Source organism: Cervus elaphus, chromosome 17 (assembly GCF_910594005.1).
Source record: "Cervus elaphus chromosome 17, mCerEla1.1, whole genome shotgun sequence".
NCBI classification, from domain to species: domain Eukaryota; kingdom Metazoa; phylum Chordata; class Mammalia; order Artiodactyla; family Cervidae; genus Cervus; species Cervus elaphus.
In genome coordinates this window covers 36,661,098-36,680,993 of record NC_057831.1, presented here as the reverse complement: position 1 = coordinate 36,680,993, position 19,896 = coordinate 36,661,098, and the positions used below count along the sequence as shown (strand labels likewise).

The following is a 19,896-nucleotide window of genomic DNA, read 5'->3' as shown; positions in this document are numbered from 1 at the left end:
ATCCCTGGGTTATTATTTCTTAAACTTAAGAAAATGATAATGTTTTCCTGTATTATCTGGCATGGTTTCCTAACCCTAATTCCTGAGAAAGTTTTAGTTCTTTTAACATCCATGCTGCAGGCTGTTCTCAGAATGAGGCTGATGTCTTCCCACACTGAATCCCATAACATTTACAGGTATTTGCAGGTCTAACGCCCAAATGTTGGCCAATCTTTTCCATATGATGTAAATATCTCATTTTGGAATTATTTTCACTTTGTATTCTATTCCTTTGTTTACATGATTCTGTGTCCTAAATGACAGCAAGCTCTGGGAGGGACAGGGACCAAATTCTTTTCATAGCCATTACTGTCTCTATATTGTCTCCTAACTCTATAGCAAATAACACCTTGGATTAAATAGGTTCCTAATAAGTGTTGAATTGAAACCATCATTCTTAGATTAGTTATTTAGGGGAAAAAAAAATTCTGCAGAATTTTCAGCATCTTAACTGATCTGGGTTTCCCTGTGATGGAGGCCATGGGAGGATGCAGAGAAAGTGTGCCCTGAATGCCGAGGGCCCTGGGAGTCAGCTTCAAGGAACCAGTCTTTCCTGGAACATTTTAGTGGTAAGTGGTTCTCAGCACGCAGTGAGATCACAGCTTCTGCACTTGGCTTGTTCTCTGAAGACCATGACATAGGTCTAGAACTTTCCCTACCTTTAAGTTGCTTCCGGAATTTGGCAAGGTCATTTGTCCATTTCAGAACCTCTGGATTGGCTGCTTTGTCGCTGTGGGAAGGCTGCAAAAAGGAAATCTAGAGTAAATGTTTTGGAATTGGGGCAGGAGACAGAAGAGTTTGATGATCAGTTTGTTTTAAACAGCAAGGAAAAGCTGAGTTTCACTGGAATAATAAATGAATTGTGATTAATCAGAGCAACTTCACAGGTGGAATTCCATTATCCTTCTTTATACCTGGTTATTTTTGATGCTTTCAAAGAAATCCTCAGAGACAAAATGCTGGGTTGTTAGGGTCATGGACTTCCATGAGTCTATGACCTCTTTTCCATTATCTGTAGGGTTCAACCTCTCAGCCTAACAGGGTAGAAAGCAGTGGGGTATATGATATTTTACACAACAACCACTGTGAAACATGTCTTTTTGTTATTCTTGTAGGAAATACTAAGGACAGAGCTGAGAGGAGAATGAGATCAGAATTAGTTAAATTTTAGAAGATAATTCTGAATTAAGTTTTAGCCAAACAAAATACTTCACTTAATGATTTTCCCCATCCCTGATCACTGATCAATTTACAAGACAAATGTGAAAGCCTTTAATTCATTGTAAGGATATGCACAGGATATTTTCCTGTGCAAGGAAAATGCTGACACGCGATACTGGAGTTTATCAGGGTTCATTGCTCAGCGTTTACTGCCTTTCGTGATTCCCTAACAAAGCTCCGTGAACTGTCATCCCTTCTCTGAATAGTCGAGGCACTGAGGCATCATGTCGGGGAGGGTCCAGAAAGAAGCCGTGAGCACTCACTCTGTACTTCCGCTCTTCTTCAAATCTGTCTTCAAACTTCCGGATCTTCTTCTTAAGGCTTTGAATCCTTCGAGTGAGCTGGGCAGGTGTCAGGTCCTCTTGCTCATCTTCGTAGGAGCCCAGAGAGGAGCTGCGGCGCCTGTGAGGGGCACAGGGCGGGTCAGCTTCCCAGGAGTGGTCACCGCCTGCTGCGAGGGGCGCGGGGGACGAGGGGTGTGGTACGGGGAGGGGGGGGGTGCTTATCCTCTCAAATAAAAGAAAGCCCACTGCGATCACATTTTGTGACCCTCAGCTCTATATATCCTGCCTTTTAAACACGTCCAATCTTCTCCAGCTCGCCTTTACGCCTGGCAAAGCTAGGACTGAAATGTGCACGGTGGACTTCACAGCTAAATTTGAGAGAGCTTTGGGAAGGAGGCACTAACGGAGATTCAGTTGGTGATGCTGTAGTCGGGTCACAGGTCACGTGTGAAGTTACAACAGAGCCTGTGCACTTGGATGGAGATACATTTACAACCTAGTGAAAAACATGACTAGCCATGGGTAACATTCCTCTCCCTTTAAAAGTTACACGATGGAACCTCTGTGCCTCAGCAACACAAAGAAACACACCTCATGAAAGGGTGGGAATTGGGGGGAGAAGGAGGCACTTCTGTGTCGTCCAGGTACTGCCGGCTCTGCCCGTAAGCATAGAAGCGGGGGGACAGCATTGGGTCGCTGTCCTCCTCCAGGAGCTGCCGAATCAGGCGCCCGGCCTGCGGGGAGAGGTGTGCTTCGTCAGCGTCCACGCTCTCCTGTTGCCACGAGGAGAAGGCAGGGATAGGCTCTGGAAAAGAACAGGGGCAAGAGGGCAAAATTGTTCTTTAAAGCACACCTGTTTCCCAAGTTTTCTGAATGCATTAGGAGGCACTGAATTTGAGGAGGCACTGGACGGTCTCACATTTTACTTATTTATTAGCTCATTTGTTTGGCTGCACCACATGGCATTCAGGTTCTTAGTTCCCCGAAGGGATTGAACCTGTGTTCCCTGCAGTGGAAGCACGGAGTCCTAACCACTGGACTACCAGGGAATTTCCAGTTTCACATTTTAGATTGAAGGTTCTGACTCAAGACACTGCCCTGACCTGAATCGGCAAATCTATCTGATTCAGTCATCATCTATTTTCTTATCTCCACCTTCATTTGCTTTCAAAAGTTACTGTGCTAGGGCTGCCCTGAGGAAAAGCCACGAAAGTGGCAGATCACTGAGGAGTACTTCTCCACCTGAGGGCGTTATGGAACAGAAACACCTATATGTCTGTGAGCAAGGGGTTTGGCATCATGGCTGGACATCCTTCACTGATACAACTAGGGAATCGGGTTAAGGAATCACATTCATCTTGGGAGAGTCCATTGATTCAGGTTATGCCTCTGCTGAGGTCATTCAACAAGCTGTTTTGTATGCTTTTGCTTTAGTGTGTTGGGATTTAGCATGTCTAAAATGCATGCTCTGTATTTGGAACTTTTAGAGGCTACTTAAGTTGGATGGCATCATCAATTCAATGGACATGAATTTAAGCAAACTCCGAGAGACCGTGAAGGACTGGGAAGCTTGGCGTGCTGCAGTTCATGAGGTCTAAAGAGACAGACATGACTGAGTGACTGAATAGCAACATCAGACTATAGTTAAAGTAAGAAACATGCATAAAAATAGTCAAAAATAAAAAAGAATAAATCAGTATGAGTTATTTTAGACAATCTTGAAGAAAAAACAGACAGCACAAAATCTTGAATTTTCACTTTGTGAGGGAATAGAATGGCTTTATTTTTACTGCAAGACCTACCTTCATGTGTTCTTTTCCTCATTAAAAAAATCCTGTCTAACATATTTTAAGGACAGATCTCAGATGATGTATGGTATTTCATTTGTAACACTTTTATCATTTATAAAAAAGGTTATGTCTTAAATACCACTGTGGATATTATAATTTACACGAGGCTGGAATTTGGCTATGATCTTAAATTCTGGGATTCCCTCAGTTTGATTCATGGAACAATTGCTCCTTCAGCTATCAAAGTATTTCTAAAATCCACAAAATCATCTTAAACAAGGGCTTACTTAGTATTTTACTTAAAAAATCATACAGTAATCACAGAACATTAAAGCTGGTTGAAACTTCATATAACAAATAATCCAGTGACTTTTCAACTGTGGCTGCACATCAGGGTCACAGAGGAAAATATAAATAACTCCTAACATACTTCCCTGATGGCTCGGGCGTCCTTGATAGGTCAGGTGGTAAAGAATCCGCCTGCAATGCAGGAGACTCTAGTTTGATTCCTGGGTCGGGAAGATCCACTGGAGAAGGGATAGGCTACCCACTCCAGTATTCCTGGGCTTCCCTTGTGGCTCAGCTGGTAAAGAATCCACCTGCGATGCAGGAGACCTGGGTTCAATCCCTGGGTTGAAAAGCTACGCACTCCAGTATTCTGGCCTGGAGAATTCTATGGACTGTATAGTCCATGGGGTCGCAAAGGGTCGGACATGACTGAATGACTTTCACTTTTTTCTTTTCTAACATACAGGTCTCACACCACCCAATTTGACAGAATTTGTAGGTAAGGGTCCAGATATGTGAGACATAAACACATAGTCTTTAAAAAAAACTTCTAAAGTGATCATAATTCAGTCAGGTTTGAGAACTACTGCTTTGATTCAACAATTACAGATAAGGAAACTGAAACCCAAGGAATTCAAGAGCAAATACCTAATCAGGGATAAGAGTTGGATCTAGAAACTCAAGTCTCCTGCCCTCCTGGACAGTGCTTCAATTTAGAATGTGCCAGGCGCTTCAGGAACAAGGATGACTGTCTTAAAAATGTTAAGATCCCACAGTGTAGTAAGATTTAAGCACATTAATTAAAAAAAAAAATTAACCTCATGTGGAATGAGGTTCACAGGTTCTCAAAATTTAAAGACAACCAAGTCATCTTATAACACAGATGACAATATAAATACTTTAAACAAAGAAAGCATGTTAAAGACAGAGTCCTGCCTACTGAGTCTCAAAGAGTGGCAGAGAATAGACTTGGCTACAGCAGGAGATAAACAGGAGTTGTTTCATCATCTATACTGATGCGGTTGACTGGCTCCTCCTAAGTGGCAGGGCTTAGATATAAGCAGCTTGGAACTGTCGACAAGAAAAAGTGAAAGTAATTGAGAAGTGAGGGGGGATAAGGGAAGCAGAGGGTGAGTGGAAAGTAATCCCTAGAAAAATAATAAGAATGTAGGGTGCAGTTGCAGAAAATGGAACTATTAAACCGACCAGATGACATCTACTTCATAGGACAGCAGTAATTTTCTATAAGGAATAAAATCAATGGAGCCAGGACAGGGAAAGGGTTAAGATGGCTTGAACAGTCAAGCCGAAGGCAGTGGTCAAGAAGCATAACACCCAGGGGAAGGCTTTGGTGGTTGACAGGGACAAAGGGCACAGGGAAAACAAAGTCTGATGTTGATGCTGGCATGCTGCTGTGCTGCCTAGTTTGACATTTCTGCGCATCAAACCTTAGTTTGAAATGCGTTATTTTAGGTCCTGAAGTATGTTCATCTGTCTGATTCTAGCAGAATAGCTCTTAAAATATGGTACAACTAATCTTTGAGTTTTGAACTTATGTGGTCTCTATGTACCATTTCTGCAAAACACAGTACGTGTTTGTGACCCTTAACCAAGCATGTCTCTGGTAAAAAATAAACTGTGATCCTGAGTTAACTACAAAATACTAATCACGGAACTGAACTGTGCTTGTTTGATGCTTTGTGGCTAACATGGGGCCATCCGTCAGACTGCCTTTTTGTTAATGCAGCCGTCTTCTGGGCCTCCATTCTTGATCCATCACTTCACTGACAAGAAAACCAGATGCGCTATGTCCCTGGTGTCACCAGTGGTATATATGAAGTACACAGAAATTCTGAAGAAATTCTAGCTTATGGGTGACACTGTCTCTTGAATTCATTTTTAAAATTTTTACTGTATGATTCTGTTTATTTTTTAATGGAAGCATAGCTGATTTAGAATGTTGTATTATTTCAGGTATATAGCAAGGTAACTTAGTTTTATACATATATATATGTAATATTTTTCTTTTCCCATTATAGGTTATTACAAGATAGTGAATACAATTTCCTGTGCTATACAGTAGATCCTGGTTGGTTGTCTATTTTATATACAGTAGTTTGTATCTGTTAATCCCAAACTCCTACTAATTTATTCTTCCCTACCCCCTTTTCCTTTTGATAACCATAAGTTTGTTTTCTGTTTGTGAGTCTATTTCTGTTTTATAAACAAGTTCTTTTGCATCATTTTTTCAGATTCCACATATAAGTGGTTTGTCTTTCTCTGTCTGACGTTTCTTAGTATGATAATCTCTAAGAGATTCACTACTTTAAAAAACAGAAATATAATAGTATTAAGAATTTCAGCGTTAAAGTAAAAATAAATATTTCATCATTAGCTGCAGGTAGAACAGAACTGAAGTTTTTCACCTATGCATCTGGAAATGCTTATATGATTTCTCTCTCTCTTTTCTCTTTCTTTTAATTCTATACAGTCTTACAATTTAAGGCTCCTATTCAAAAGAGTTACATAATTATACATAATTCAATATAATGAAAGATTCAGTAGGACCAACTGTTCCTCTGTTTTGAAATATTCTAAGAATACAAGGCTATCTCATGTTTTTTTTTTTTCTTTTCTCTTAATCTCATGTTTTGATAGTTGGTGCTCAAATAGAATAATAAGACTGAATTGAGAAGAACAACACAGTCCATGATAGTATGTCCTATGCATTACCCACCTGCATAGAGAGTCAATTTGAGGATGTGTTCACTGACAATTACCAATTGTGGGCTTGGGAAATAATTTACATTTTAACCAGTAATTCTAGAGCAATGAAACAGACAGGGATATTGCAAGATAATTATTCAAAGGGACAAGAGAAAAAATTTGAGGCTTCAAATTAGATTTTCATCTTAAAGGACTCCATACAACAAGAGTGTTTCCCTATCTGGACCAGAATTCCCTGGATATGGTGGTTTTGATTTTAGCTGTGTGTCTGGTTGAAAAGAACTCTGGACATAAGTATGGCACGTCTATTAAAAATTAATCTGCCCAGGTTAGCTGACATCCCAGCAGGTCAGAAATAACAGAGAAAAAAGCTGTATGCTTGCTACGTAAGTAATAAAAAAGAATAGGTCTCTGGGGAGTTCCAGTTCAGACCCTACAGCACATATGGAAATAAAGGAGATTCACTGCGGGAGGAGAGAATGCAGCTCTGATGGATGCTAATGCGATCACCAGGACGCAGCTCCTCTCTGCATTAGCTGGCCGGATCCATTTAAACACAAAAGAAAACGAGCTACTGAGATGATTTTTCTTTAAGAAATCTGCACAGAATTAAGGGAGCTGCTGTTTCCATGTCTCATTTCTAACTGCGTATGTGTTACTCAGAGTCATTCCTACTTGGCGAGATGTCATACAGTCTACCAAGGAGGCTACTCAGTAGTGTTGGAGGTACATTTACATCCCAGATACAGGGACATGGAAACCCCATTGGTGGGGGGGTCTTTACTGGGAAAATCCTTTCACAAAATTTTCTTTAGAATTCCAAAACGTAACCGGAGAACAACGACTGTTCTGTTAAATTGTTCTAACAGTCCCAACACAAACTACCAGAACCTTATTAGCCAGCTTCGTCAATCCAAAATAACACATAGTGTCCATCACACGGTTGTGCTGAGCACTCTGTGTGTTAGCTCATATAATCCCTGTAACAAACGTACTAAGTAGATACTACTACGGCGGTGCTCTGCTCAGCTGCTTCAGTCCTGTCTGACTCTCTGCAACCCCATGGACTATAGCCCACCAGGCTCCTCCGTCCATGGCATTATCCTAGTAATCCTACTGGAGTGGGTTGCCATTTCCTCCTCCAGGGGATCTTCCCGATTCAGGGATTGAATCCACATCTTTTGCAACTCCTGGATTGGCAGGCGGATTCTCTACCACGGAGCCACCCAGGAAGCCCCTACTATTTGTTATTACGTACTATCTCCAATTGAGACCTGCTGACCACTTGCTAACTTGACCACAAAGCTAGTTACGTGGTAGAGCCAGAATTTGAACTCTCCATGTGTCTGCCTCTTAACCATCCTAGTCCACTGCCTGCTACTATACTGAACCAGCATTGCTTAAAAGAGGCATTTAGGTGGAAGTCAGGAGACTTTGTGATCTTGAATCATCATTTTGCCTCTTTTAGCCTCAACTTAGCCGTATGTGAGGGTTCAGCTGTAAGATCTTTAAGATTCCTTGCTTCTCTAATATTTTTTAAAGATAATTTCCTGCCCACAGTTATTTTTGATAAGATAAGCAGTAAGTGATGAATAAGATATCTGAAGTACTTTATATCCTTTAAAAGATGTTCTATAAAACTTAATTTCACCAGGACAAATCTAATGGAGTAGCTGTTTACATCTCAGTGCTTCCACAAGGGTGTCCCTAAATCAACATGAATTGGCTGATTATGGACATTTTAATTATGCAACTTTCAAGGGCTTTAAATAACTAAGACAGTTCATTTGAGTTGGGTGTTCGTTTAATTTTGGAGAGTGCAAACTCTAGTAATAGTGATGATAACGATGCTTTCATGTGGACAGATCAAACAATATGCCCTAATACACAGCTACACATAGAGGAAAAAAGATCAAGTGTGTATTATTTATCTGTCAATGAGTGGGACTGGACTCTGATCCTCCATTCACTTTGAAAGGGTTCCACTCTGAGTAGTCTATGCAACTTATTAACAGCTTCATTTTTCTTTTTATTTTCCCAATACCATATGCTTCAGAAGCCACAGAACATCATTTTCATGTGAAAGCATATACTGTAGTGGGCAGTACCCGCAGGTCACTCATTAAGTACTCTCTCACCTGCTATTCTATGACTCTACAAGTATGAGAGAGTATCAGCCGTGGCGTGGGCATGGAGAACAAGCAAACACATCAGAAAGAGTTGGTTACACTACATGGGGGTCCGGAGACTACTGATGGAGACTTATAGACGGATACTGGTTCATATGGTTTCGGTAACTATCACTTTTGTTTATATATTTTGTTGCACTGGTTGCACAGTTTAAATTAGTACAAAGCTTATTCCTTACTGGGGAGTGACCATTTTGTTTTTCACTAAACCTATAGAAAAAAAGTGATATTTCAGTGGCTTAAATGATTGCCCTCAGCTTAACTATCCTTCATGCAAAACATTCCTTTATTTGGACTATACTTACAGTTTTATTACTGCTAAAATGTAACTTGGACACTTAAAATAAATAAATATAAATATACTGAAAGCACTAACCAAACAATCAAAACAACTTTGAAATGAAACCATGTAGGTTTTTGAGGTATGCAAGTTCAATAACAAATGCAGTAACTGGCAAAAAAAAAAAATAAAAAGTTAAAACAAGTCATTTTATAAGTTATATGAATAACACAATCCTAATAAAATGTATTTTTTTCTTGGCATAAGCTTTAAAAATTTCACCCAGCTTCCCAATACAAAATGTTATTTCCCTCATATTATTATCTGGCAGAAAGTTCCTAATATAAAGTAATGAAACAGTTCTAACTATAAGCTAGCTTTCAACCAGTCTGGAGAGATTTTTCTGCTTTATATTTAGCCTCTTTAAGTGTGTTGGAAGGGACTATAATTTATGATTTAAAAAAAAAAATCCAACACCTGAGTCTGCTTCAATAGGAGGAGACTCTACTAGCCCCTTTCCTGAATAAATCATCAAGATAATGTGGCCAATTTGAATTCTGACCAAAAAATCCTAGAGCTTTTAATCTAGAGCTGTATGTTAATGATATGAGGAGACCATATTCTTGAAGCCCAAACAGACCATTTGTTTTGGCTACTGCTGTTTTTTTTCTTTTATTTGGGCAACAGTGGCTACCATGGGACCTTGGCAGGGCAGGCTGTTTTTAATGTATGAATTAAAAGCACACCTGATTATTTCAAAGTACAGAAAAGAACAACAACAAATACTACCCTGGAATGTATCACTTAGAACAAAAAACCTTGAATTTCCCCCCCAGTGGATAGCTGGGAAGATCTGACAAAAATCTCAGATTCACCACCTAATTACATGGGGAAAAAAAAAATTGGAAAGTGTTTCTTAGATTGCAAAGAGGGAAAATCAGAATAAAAAACATTTTGATTTCATTTCACTGAAGCCCTGGACTCACAAGTATCATGGTGCTACTATTTTTCACCTTGTGGCCTTTTTAGATCATCTTAAGATCATTAACATAATGAATACTTTTTTGGTTAAAAAAAAAGAGGTGGGGGCAGAAGACAAGGAAATTTAGGTACTTTTGAAAAAGACTGACTTTTTATTTTAATAGTTGTGATTCTCAACATCATTGTGTTAACTAAGGCCATGGCTCTGAACTCAGGAGCACAATTTCTACCTTTCTGTACCTTCAGACACACATACCGTCTAGAGGCAGATGGGCACTTATTATAGAGACACTCTGATACATGTCTGGATGCAGACATATGGATCAGCTTGAGAGAACTACTGCATATCCTCCCTGAAATACAGTTTTGAGAAGATGAAGATACCCTCCTCTTCTGCAGAGATAAATGTCTAACATTTCTGTCAAAGATCTCTAGGAAAACCAGTCTCAAGAACTACATTACAGGCTTTCAATATGAAGTGCTTTTATTCAGTGTTCTCTTTGGTAAACAGATTCTTTATGTTTGCTAACCTGGATTTTTAAAATTTATCCATAAAAACAGACATAGAAGCAAAGCAAATCAAAAGTATTCTTCTTGAAAAATGGGGAGGAGATTTAATGAGGAAGGTAGAGGGTTGGCATGTAGCAGGGGGAAGGTCAGTAACACTGACAACGAATCCAAAATGCACACCAGTTCTGTGTTACTCAGCTTGGTACTCCTAGAGGGAAAATGCATTTACATCTCAGCACTCCTGGTAAATCAGAAAGAAAAAAAAAGGGGCTGCAAGGTGACACTAGAATAAAGAGCAAGCACAGTTTCCTTCTTAGATTGCAATCACTCTTGGCAACACCGAACGTGACACATTCCCATGTCAGGGGAAGGATTTTCGGTCATTTAGAAATGTGGCTACTTCTGCATACACAGCTCTCGCGCTCACCCACGCACCCAACATGCTTCTCCTTCCTGCTAATTTACATATGATTCTCCAGTATTAAAGCATCCAAATATCTGATGACCTTACCTTCCCAGCTCTTCTGGTCACACAGTGCGGTCAGGTCCAGCTCAGGCACTTCGGACACAAAGCTCTCCTGCTGGTCATCAGCATCCGGAGTCCTCTGCAGCTTGCTGTCAGGCAGGCTGGGATGCTCCTGGATCTTCATTGTGGGGCTCTGCAACAACAGCACAACGTCCTCAAATCTCTACTGCTCACCAAGACCCAAAAACGTCTGCAGCAATTCCACTCCTGCTGAACAAAACCTCCCAAGCCACAGCTGCTGGTGTCCCCGGCACAAAAACCAAAATCATAGCCTGATGCCCCCTGGATGCTAGCTGGTCACTTGCATGCAAAAAGCAACTGTCCATCTGTGCGCCTTTAACTTTTCTTCTGGGAGAAAGACAAGATCATTTCCGAGGGCTGTTCTTCCTGATAACTGCTGGCAGCTGACAGACTGGATGATAACTGACTGGGGCCAGGAAGGAGGGGAGAGGAGTTTGTGTTTCCTTAAAGGAGTATGGCTCTCCAGACTGTAAACAACAACCCAAAACTCAGCCACCACTGTTGCTAAGGCTGTAGCAGCAACATGGTGTCTCTCTCACGCAGCCTTCTTTGCCCCTTAGGTAAACAGTCCTGCAGGGCCAGGAGCAGAGGCTGTGCACACGCGTGCTCTCCTGCTGGCCCTGCAGGCTTAGAGCAATTAAGCGGGGCTAGCTGCACATTCCCAGATTTCCTGTAACTGTTTTCGCCACAGTGTGGGGAGAACAGACTATTTATGGAGGAGCTCTGGGTATTCAAGCATTGTTGCGTAAATTCAAACAGCACGGATGGTGGTACTGGGTGGGGGGGGGGGTGGAGTGTTGCTAGCTACCAGCTAGCAGTAAGGAATATGGACTCTGGAAATGAGCCAAAATTACACAGAGAGCATGACTTTTTATATTTTTTAAAGTAAAAAGCCAAGAGCTGGCCAGTCAGCAAAGCATAATTTATATCTTACGAATATGCAAGTGTCACTTATTTTCCTACTATTCACCTACTCTGAATATTAAATACTCAGCTACCCTTGGTTTTATTTACTGGTGGCAGCAGCACCAGGCGAGGACATCGGAGGGATGGGAAAACTCCCCCTCAACATAAGGCTATCTTAACTAAGCGATTTTATGTTTTAAAAGATGCACTGAAATTTAGTCTTTTTTACCTTGTTCTTTTGGCATCCAGTAAACCCAACCATTGTCACACTCCCCCATCACAAAATTATAAACAAAAGTGCTGCCTTACAAAAACATTTCTCCAGTAGCACCGATCTGTACAAAAGATTTTCTTTGAGAATAACTGGAAATTTATTTTAGCAAATATATCATCATTAAATTAAAAAAAAAAAACCCAAACATCTGGAAATCATAAATGATTCTGTTAATGTATGAGAAATGTTCTTATGCTTAAAATAAAGCACTACTAGGACTTCCAGCTCCTTTTAATAGCTATTCAACCTACTTTGATATCACCAGGGGAATAGTCAGGGCTTTTACTACTGTATTTCCATGAAATGAAGCATTTTCTTCACATTTGGGATAAAATGAATTATCACCAATCAGTTCATGAAAGTCAGATGGAAATGCCAAGTAAATCTGGGGCTTTAAGACACTTTAAAAATTCTGCTTGTCTATTATACTGGGGAAAAACACACACACACACAGATTAGGTATTTATGCCACGAAAATCATTTGTTCCCTGAGCTGAATCCTAATGAGACCTGTGTTGAAGGACCCAATCTGGCACTCAGCTTTTTAAAAGTTACAGCATCAGTTAGTCACCAACCATTTGTGTGTGTGTCAGAACCTCATACAGCAAAGAAACATTTCCTTAACAAAGAACTCTAATACCTGTTAGAGACAGAAAAAAGGGAAGAATATAAACAGTGTGATTCCATGGTGTAAGTATGGCACTTTCTTTACCAGGAACATCTGTGAAGCACTGACCCCGTGAGGTGGCGGAACAGACGGGGTTTTCCCCCCAGGCAGCCTCGGGATTGGAGAGCAACTGAGCAGCTCGGTGCCCTGGCTGAGCCGTCTCACCTCTCTGAGCCTCCATTTCCTAAACTATAAAATGGCATTAATAACACCCATCTTGCACGGTTCCTTTGAAGATCTGAGAGGAGGTAGAAAAGGCCTCTAAGCATGGTGCCTGGGGCAGAGACACACAAATGGAAGTGATCCCTCTTACTATTATGAGGCACCATAGGAAGATGAGTAAAATATTGCTACCTCTCAAAACGCTCAAGAGAGGGGTTATAGAGGAGGCTTATGCAATTGCAATTCAAGGAGAAACGTGCTACAGCAGAAGGCAGGGCAGAGTCTTAGATGCATTAGGAAAAAATATTAGAGAAAAGGGCCACTCTTGCTCGAGGCTTGGGTGCCAGCCTTCAGCACAGATGACACACATGCTGGATGAGCAGAGGCTGGGCTGACAGAGGCCTTGCACGCTGGGCTAAGTTTGGATTTTATCCTGTGGTAGATAATGGAAAGCCATTGAAGGATTTTAAAAAACAGACTAGGGGACTTCCTTGGTGGCCCGGTGGCTAAGATGCCACACTTGCATTGTAGGGGGCCTGGGTTCCATCTCTGGTCAGGGAACTAGATCCCACAAGCCACACAGTGAAACAAACAAATACTTAAACAAAACAAAACAAAAATACTAGTAATGGAGAAATGTGTATTTTCCAGGCTGATGTCTTAGGCATGGGAATGCACGCTGCTGGGAGCACCTGCAGGCCTAGAGCTGGGCTCACAGGCAACCCGTGTCCTCTGCTCACACCAGCTGCTGGCTTTGCTCCGCATGTCCCCTCAGAGAGCTGGAGAGTCTGCCGTGCTTGACACGACACGTGGGAAATCCCCAAATTCCACAGACACACAAGCTGACTTAAAACGTGTACTGTTTATGACTGCCACATCTGAATTGGCATCAATTTCAAAGTAAAAAAAAATAACTAGAAATTAATTAGTTAGAAAATTTTTCCTAAGTTTTTGTTTTCTCTCAATTTTCTGGGTTTATCCACTCCTTCAACAAGCCGGTTTGGTGCACCCACCCTATCCCGAACTCTGTGAGACGTGCAAGCTCCCTGCACTTAGGAGCTGACATTTAGGGGAACAGACTCAACTGTGCTCTGCGGAGCTCTGGACCCTTGATTTTGGTGCAAGGCAACCGCGGACTACCTCGTGAATTGGACTACTGCCCTTCACGGTGTTCACACAAAGTCTGGGAGCTAGGGATGTAGGAGAGGGAGCACCACCCTAGGGAGGACACTGGAATAGGCGGCCTTGACAGGACTCTATTATTCTAACAAAGAGAATCAGGTCTAAACCTTACTAGTTTATTCAATTACAATCCCATGGACAGAGGAGCCTGGTGGGCTACAGTCCATGGGGTCGCAAGAGGTGCACACCCCTTAGCGACTAAACTCCCACCATTCAATTATAATAGTATTCATTACATATTATATACATGTAATAGGGCTGCCTATTATATATCAGGTGCTAGAGATACAAAGAAAAAATTTATTTAGTCATTCCTCTAAGAAATCATTTTGAGGGCTTATCACATGCTAGACGGTTTTTTAGACATTGGAGAAACTTCAGTGGCCCAAATGAATCTCTGCCCTAATGAGTCTTACAGAAGGGGACAGTTAATAAAGAAAAAGAAGTCAAGTAGTGACGCAGACTACAGAGGAAATCACAGCAGGGTAAGGAGGATGCTGAAGGTAGGGGCCATGGCCTACTATTTCATATTGGGTAGCCAGGGAAGGCCTTTCCAATAAGGTGGCATGTGAGCAGAGACACAAAGGAGACGCTCTTTGAGGGAAGAGTATTCCAGGAAGAAGGAAAGCAAGTGCAAATGCCCTGAGGCACGGTCATGTTGTGTATGTTTAGGAATAGCAAAGAGGTCCCTGTATTTGCAGTCAAGAATGTGGACTGTGCCATAAATAACAGGGCATCACTCACACTGAATACATACATGAGCTTGATATACATGAACTTCCAGACTCCCTGGCTGATTTTCTGCACAGCAAGGGAGGGATGTGTCCTTCGTAAACCCACACAAGCTCACACAGCCTTGGGTACACTTGGCAGGGCTCGCTCACCAGCACATTTACAGGCATGGCCCTGTGCTACTGTACTCTGACCAGTCCTCCAGGGGGCTCTTTCTCTCGTCTGCTGCAGTATCTGGAGACCTGATTCCCGATTTCTGCTGGTGTTTGCAGAGGGGGCTGATGGTGTGGACCCAGGTATACATGTGCATGGAGTAAGGATACTGCTTTGTAGCAACACATGAGCCAAAAACTCCTCTTACTTCAAATATCTGTCAGCCTAGTCTGATGAGGCACCTTGCTGGGTTGTTTCCCACGCTCTAGTAGTCTTATCATGGAGCATCGTGCCTGTCTACGTGATTGCCTGTTTCTCCTATTAGATCATTAATGTGCAAATGTCAAGGACAGTCTTAAATACCAAAAATATCTTTTGGTTTCAACTTTCGTTGTTTATACAAATTGTATCTTCAGTTAAGTCAGGGTAAATGCATTCATTCATAATTTTCAACTCAGAGATCCTTGTGCTCTCACACACGAAACCCTGTCACAAACGTGGCACCGTGTGAAAATATGCTAAATATTCATGTGATGAAATAAACTGAGTGACTGGCTCTTAGGAGAGACAACATTGCATGGCAGATATGGGTTTTAGAGTTAGAGATCTGGGTTCAAACACAGGTGACCAGCAGCAAGATCTTCAATGAGTAAACTTTGTATTTGAGATTCTTCTTCTCTAACACAGGACGATAACTTCAAACAGTTGGGAAGATAAAGTGAAAAATACAGAGTGTAAAAAGAGTTAGCTTGTCATAACTGTAGAAGAAATGCTAATTCCATTTATACACTACCTCCCTTTCCCATTCATTCATTTGGAAGTGTTTATTGAGCACATACTATGTGCTAGGCACTGGAATTACAAGAATTAACACAACAGGGCATTCAGAGTGGAAGGGATTCACTGATTATATAAGCGCCACGTCACATGCATGTTATAGAAGAAAAGCAAAGGATGCTAGGGAGCAAACAGGGGAGAGATCACCTAGCCTGGGGCCACAGTTTACATTCCACGGTCAGGTCAAGGAGCCAATAACTACCAGTCTATCCACCTGACTCCTGTTAAGACTTGTCCCTGTCTGGCTGTCACTCATCCTGCTCCTTCTTGTAGTTGTTCAGTCGCTCAACCACGTTTGACTCTTTGAAACCCCATGGCTTGCCGCACGCCAGGCTTCCCTGTCCTTCACTATCTCCCAGAGTTTGCTCAGATTCATGTCCATTGAGTCGGTGATGCTATCTAATCATCTCATCTTCTGCCGCCCTCCGCTCCTTTCCTGGCCTCAAATCACTGGTAAATGTTTGTTCCACCCCTTCTCCCTACCTGCACAGGATTTGGATAGGAAGTGGCAGGACAGCTCACCAGAGGCGGGCAGGACAGTATCAGCGCCCTCCACAAGGCAGTGTGCACAGGAAGGAACCACAGAAGTTAACAGGAGAGCCACATGAAGTGTAAACATTTACTGTTTGGCCTGACAAGAAAGGAAAATAAACATAACAAATTCCCCAAATTCATGTGAATTACCAAGCTTCAGTAGCCTTTCAAGACTGGATGGAATTGGAAGTGAATCTAAACAAACAGAGCTTTTCAAATCTTTCTGGTTCTAGTTTCAAAACCAGTACTTGTGTTCAGTCGTGTCTGGCTCTGCAACCCCATGGACTGTAGCCTGCCAGGCTCCTCTGTCCATGGAATTTTCCAGGCAAGAATACTGGAGTGGGTTGCCATTCCCTTCTCCAAAATCCTAAAGCTTCCATGAAATACAGTGAGGCTGAAAGAACAGAGTCATCCATTTCATAAATACTTGTTGATGAGGATATTTCAGAATTTATCTCAAACCTTCTCAATGCAAATACAAGCCTTCACTTAAGCTCCTGTGATAACTAATATTAATTATCATGCTTGATTAGAAAGTCTTATCTTTTCTCCTCTCTTTTTTTTGAAGCAGGATAAGAAAAAGGGAAATAGTCTTTTGTTTATTATGAATGTCCTGTTTGTTATCAAAGGTATGCTTCTAAGCTCTTCTAAGCAGTAGGCTTAGAAAGCATAAAGAATGTAAAAATATCTTGAAGGAATTTAACACTTCGTTAACCTTCAACTTCTGACTATAATGACCTCTCCCAGATAATGTCATACTCTTCCACATAATTAAAATTTTTTACATGATTTGCTCTTCTGACAAAAGGATTAAATATAAGGTTATCATTTTACTGTTCTGGATTTTATACGGAAACATGAACTATTTCAACAATAGAAAATAGCTTGTCAGAAGGAATCAAGCTGAAACATAAAGCATAAACTCCACAGAACTCTGAAAACCTGTTCTTTCAGGGTTATCTTCCAGAATCTAGAAATTGCTATTTTTAAGGACAACCTCTCTCCTGGATACTTCCACTTGTCAAATGAGCTTAAAAACAAACAAGAGAACAAAGTCTTTAAACTCCACATGCTCAGGGCACAGGGGGCTTCAGCTCTTGCACGTGTCATCCTATTTCGTCCAGCACGTATCATCCTATTTTATAAAAACATCAACCCTTCCAAAACTTAGCTGAAGAAATCACAATTAAAATTCTGGCACTCTGAAGTGACTCTAACATTTTTTCCCCCATTGCCAATGTGTCACTAAACAAATTTTAATACAAACCACTTTAAGAAATGCAGATGAAATAGAAAAGGATTCCTCTCATCACTGACCATCTGAGACCTCAACAGAGTCTCCTTTTGGGTAAGATTAGGTGTATAGGTAAAAGAAATGAACAAGACATGCAACAAAGGATTGACCTGTTTACTTTTCAATACATGCCTTCAAACAAAAACATACCTAAGGCTTCAAAATGATTATTTAAAAAATAAAGTCACAGTTGTGCCTGCATTTGCCTTTGAGCAGCAGACTCTAAGATGGCCTTTCCCTGTCTGTGTATCCCTCTGAGGAGCATTTCTGAGACTAAAGGTTAACATGTCTCATTCTAATGAAAATACTCACCAAACAAGAAAGACAAATCACCTTTCTCCCATAGCTGTCATTTGTTGTGTTATCTTCTATGAAGCTGAGCATTTACACGGAAAAATTTAAAGGGCAATATTAATGAGGACAATATCTGCCTTAGTGGGAAATGAAACTGGGAACATTACCATATCCATTCATAGCAGGCATGTAAATCTGATGTTATAGAAGAGTGAAAAAAAAAAATACCAGCTAAACAATTCTAGGAGGGTAACCAGCCTCTAGACTCACTTTTCATTTCTGAAATTTAGGAATTAGTGCAGTATTACCAGAAAATCAGACAATTTGAGTTGCATAAGTTTTAGAAAGTGCTACATATATTAAAATGTAGGTAATTATAATAGACTGTAAGCAAGGGAAAGAGGTTTAAAAACGGAAGTCAGATCTTTCACAGTCCTTCATCAATAATAAAGTATCTTTCAGTGAAGGAAACACATGCCGTCATGAGTAGAAACAGAATCCTCGTCTCGTGGAGTGATGCCTTTTTCCCCTCCATTAGGGCAGTTGTGAAAGAAGGATGACACGGAGAGCTTAGTCTGGATTTTAACTCAGTGCCTAATTTTATCTCCTCGCTGAAACGACCATGATGACAATGATTATTAATAGTGAGTGCTTCAGAAGTGCCAACGGTGGGCCAGGTGCTGACTGGTAAATACACATGGGCAACACATGTAAGAATAGTTCCTGGCCCACGGAAGGAAGGTTTGAGATTCTTTCCCCGTGATGCATCTGCCGTGAGAGCTGTCCACAAAAACACCAAGACAAACGGAGTTCAGCACGCATTTGTTTGGGTGCCACTTGGAATTTATGAGTTAATGTTACACAGTTCATCCCAAAGGCTGCTCTCTACCCTTTTATCTCCTAAAGATAAGAGGCAGAAAAGGGGAGAACTGAGAATACCTCTCCAGGAGGCTGGCAAAGCCATTTTCTTTAAAATAATGTTCAATGGCATGATGAGTAGGTGCTCGTTGTGAGCAGAGGAAGGGAGCAGAAAAAGGATGAAACAGAAGGAAACTAAAACAGTATCATGGGGACACTGTCTCTGAAAAACGGTGACTAGAGACTAGAAAGAAGGTCCGCTTTTTGCCTGGGTCCCAAGGAAGGACGCATAAAGGAGCTGGAAATAAAAGATGAAAGCCGTGGCTCAGAAGCTGTGAAGTCAGGGAGAAGCCGCCCCTCCTGTTGTTTGGCTGGGTTAATGAAGAAGTGCCCGTGACAGATGACAAAGAGGAAATATGAGGAATCTAGAGAATTGGGGGGTGGTCGTGTCAGGTGGCCATTCATTTCCAGCAATTTTATACCAAATTCAACATAAGTGTGCATTTTTCTCAGAAGGGGGTCCATAGCTTTCGAATTCTTAACTTTCTAGATTGGAAAACTTTATGGAGGTAGGAACTGCAGCAGTTATTACATCCCAGCTCCTGGCACATTACCTGCACATAGTAGGACTCAGTATATATATTACTGAACAACCCATCAGTGAGTTAGGTTACTGCCCGAAAAAGATTAGGAATCAGTGGTTAGAGGGGGGATTCTATGCATAATTAACATATCAAGAGCCAGAATCTGAGAACAGGTTGAAAAAAGCTTTAATTCTTGCCAAAAAGAAAGCTGATCATAAGACCGAAGGTGCAGTTGGAAGCATTTGGAAGTAGTGAATTATATACACAAGCATGAATGAAAAATGAAGCTCAGCACATTGAATGGAAGCCAGCATTGGGAGCAAAGGAAATAAAATACTTGGGTCAGGAAGGCAATGTCATCAGAGGACAACAGGGAAGCTGGGAAAGTCACTGAAACTTTAAGATACAGACAATAGAAGGGAGTTAGACATTATTTTTTCCATCGTTTACTTAAAACAAGATACAAAACTCAGGAAAAGAATTGGATTTAATAACATGAAATGATTTTATGCTAATTTGAAAATTAATGAAATCATCTCTGTGACAAATCCACTACGATTCAC

The 19,896-nt window shown here is 41.1% G+C and overlaps 1 protein-coding gene across 12 annotated transcripts in view; it reads right to left on the bottom strand.

Moving 5' to 3' along the window:
- FAM13A (family with sequence similarity 13 member A) overlaps positions 1 to 19,896 on the bottom strand; it is a 323,915-nt gene that overhangs the window by 24,340 nt on the left and 279,679 nt on the right. For all 12 annotated transcript variants that reach the window (XM_043871497.1, XM_043871494.1, XM_043871499.1 and 9 more), the window contains 4 exons: positions 10,821 to 10,968; positions 2,136 to 2,349; positions 1,524 to 1,662; positions 699 to 780 (listed from right to left, as the gene is read on the bottom strand). In XM_043871497.1, coding sequence (XP_043727432.1) covers positions 699 to 780; positions 1,524 to 1,662; positions 2,136 to 2,349; positions 10,821 to 10,968 — 583 coding nt within the window. The remainder of the gene's footprint in view (positions 1 to 698; positions 781 to 1,523; positions 1,663 to 2,135; positions 2,350 to 10,820; positions 10,969 to 19,896) is intronic.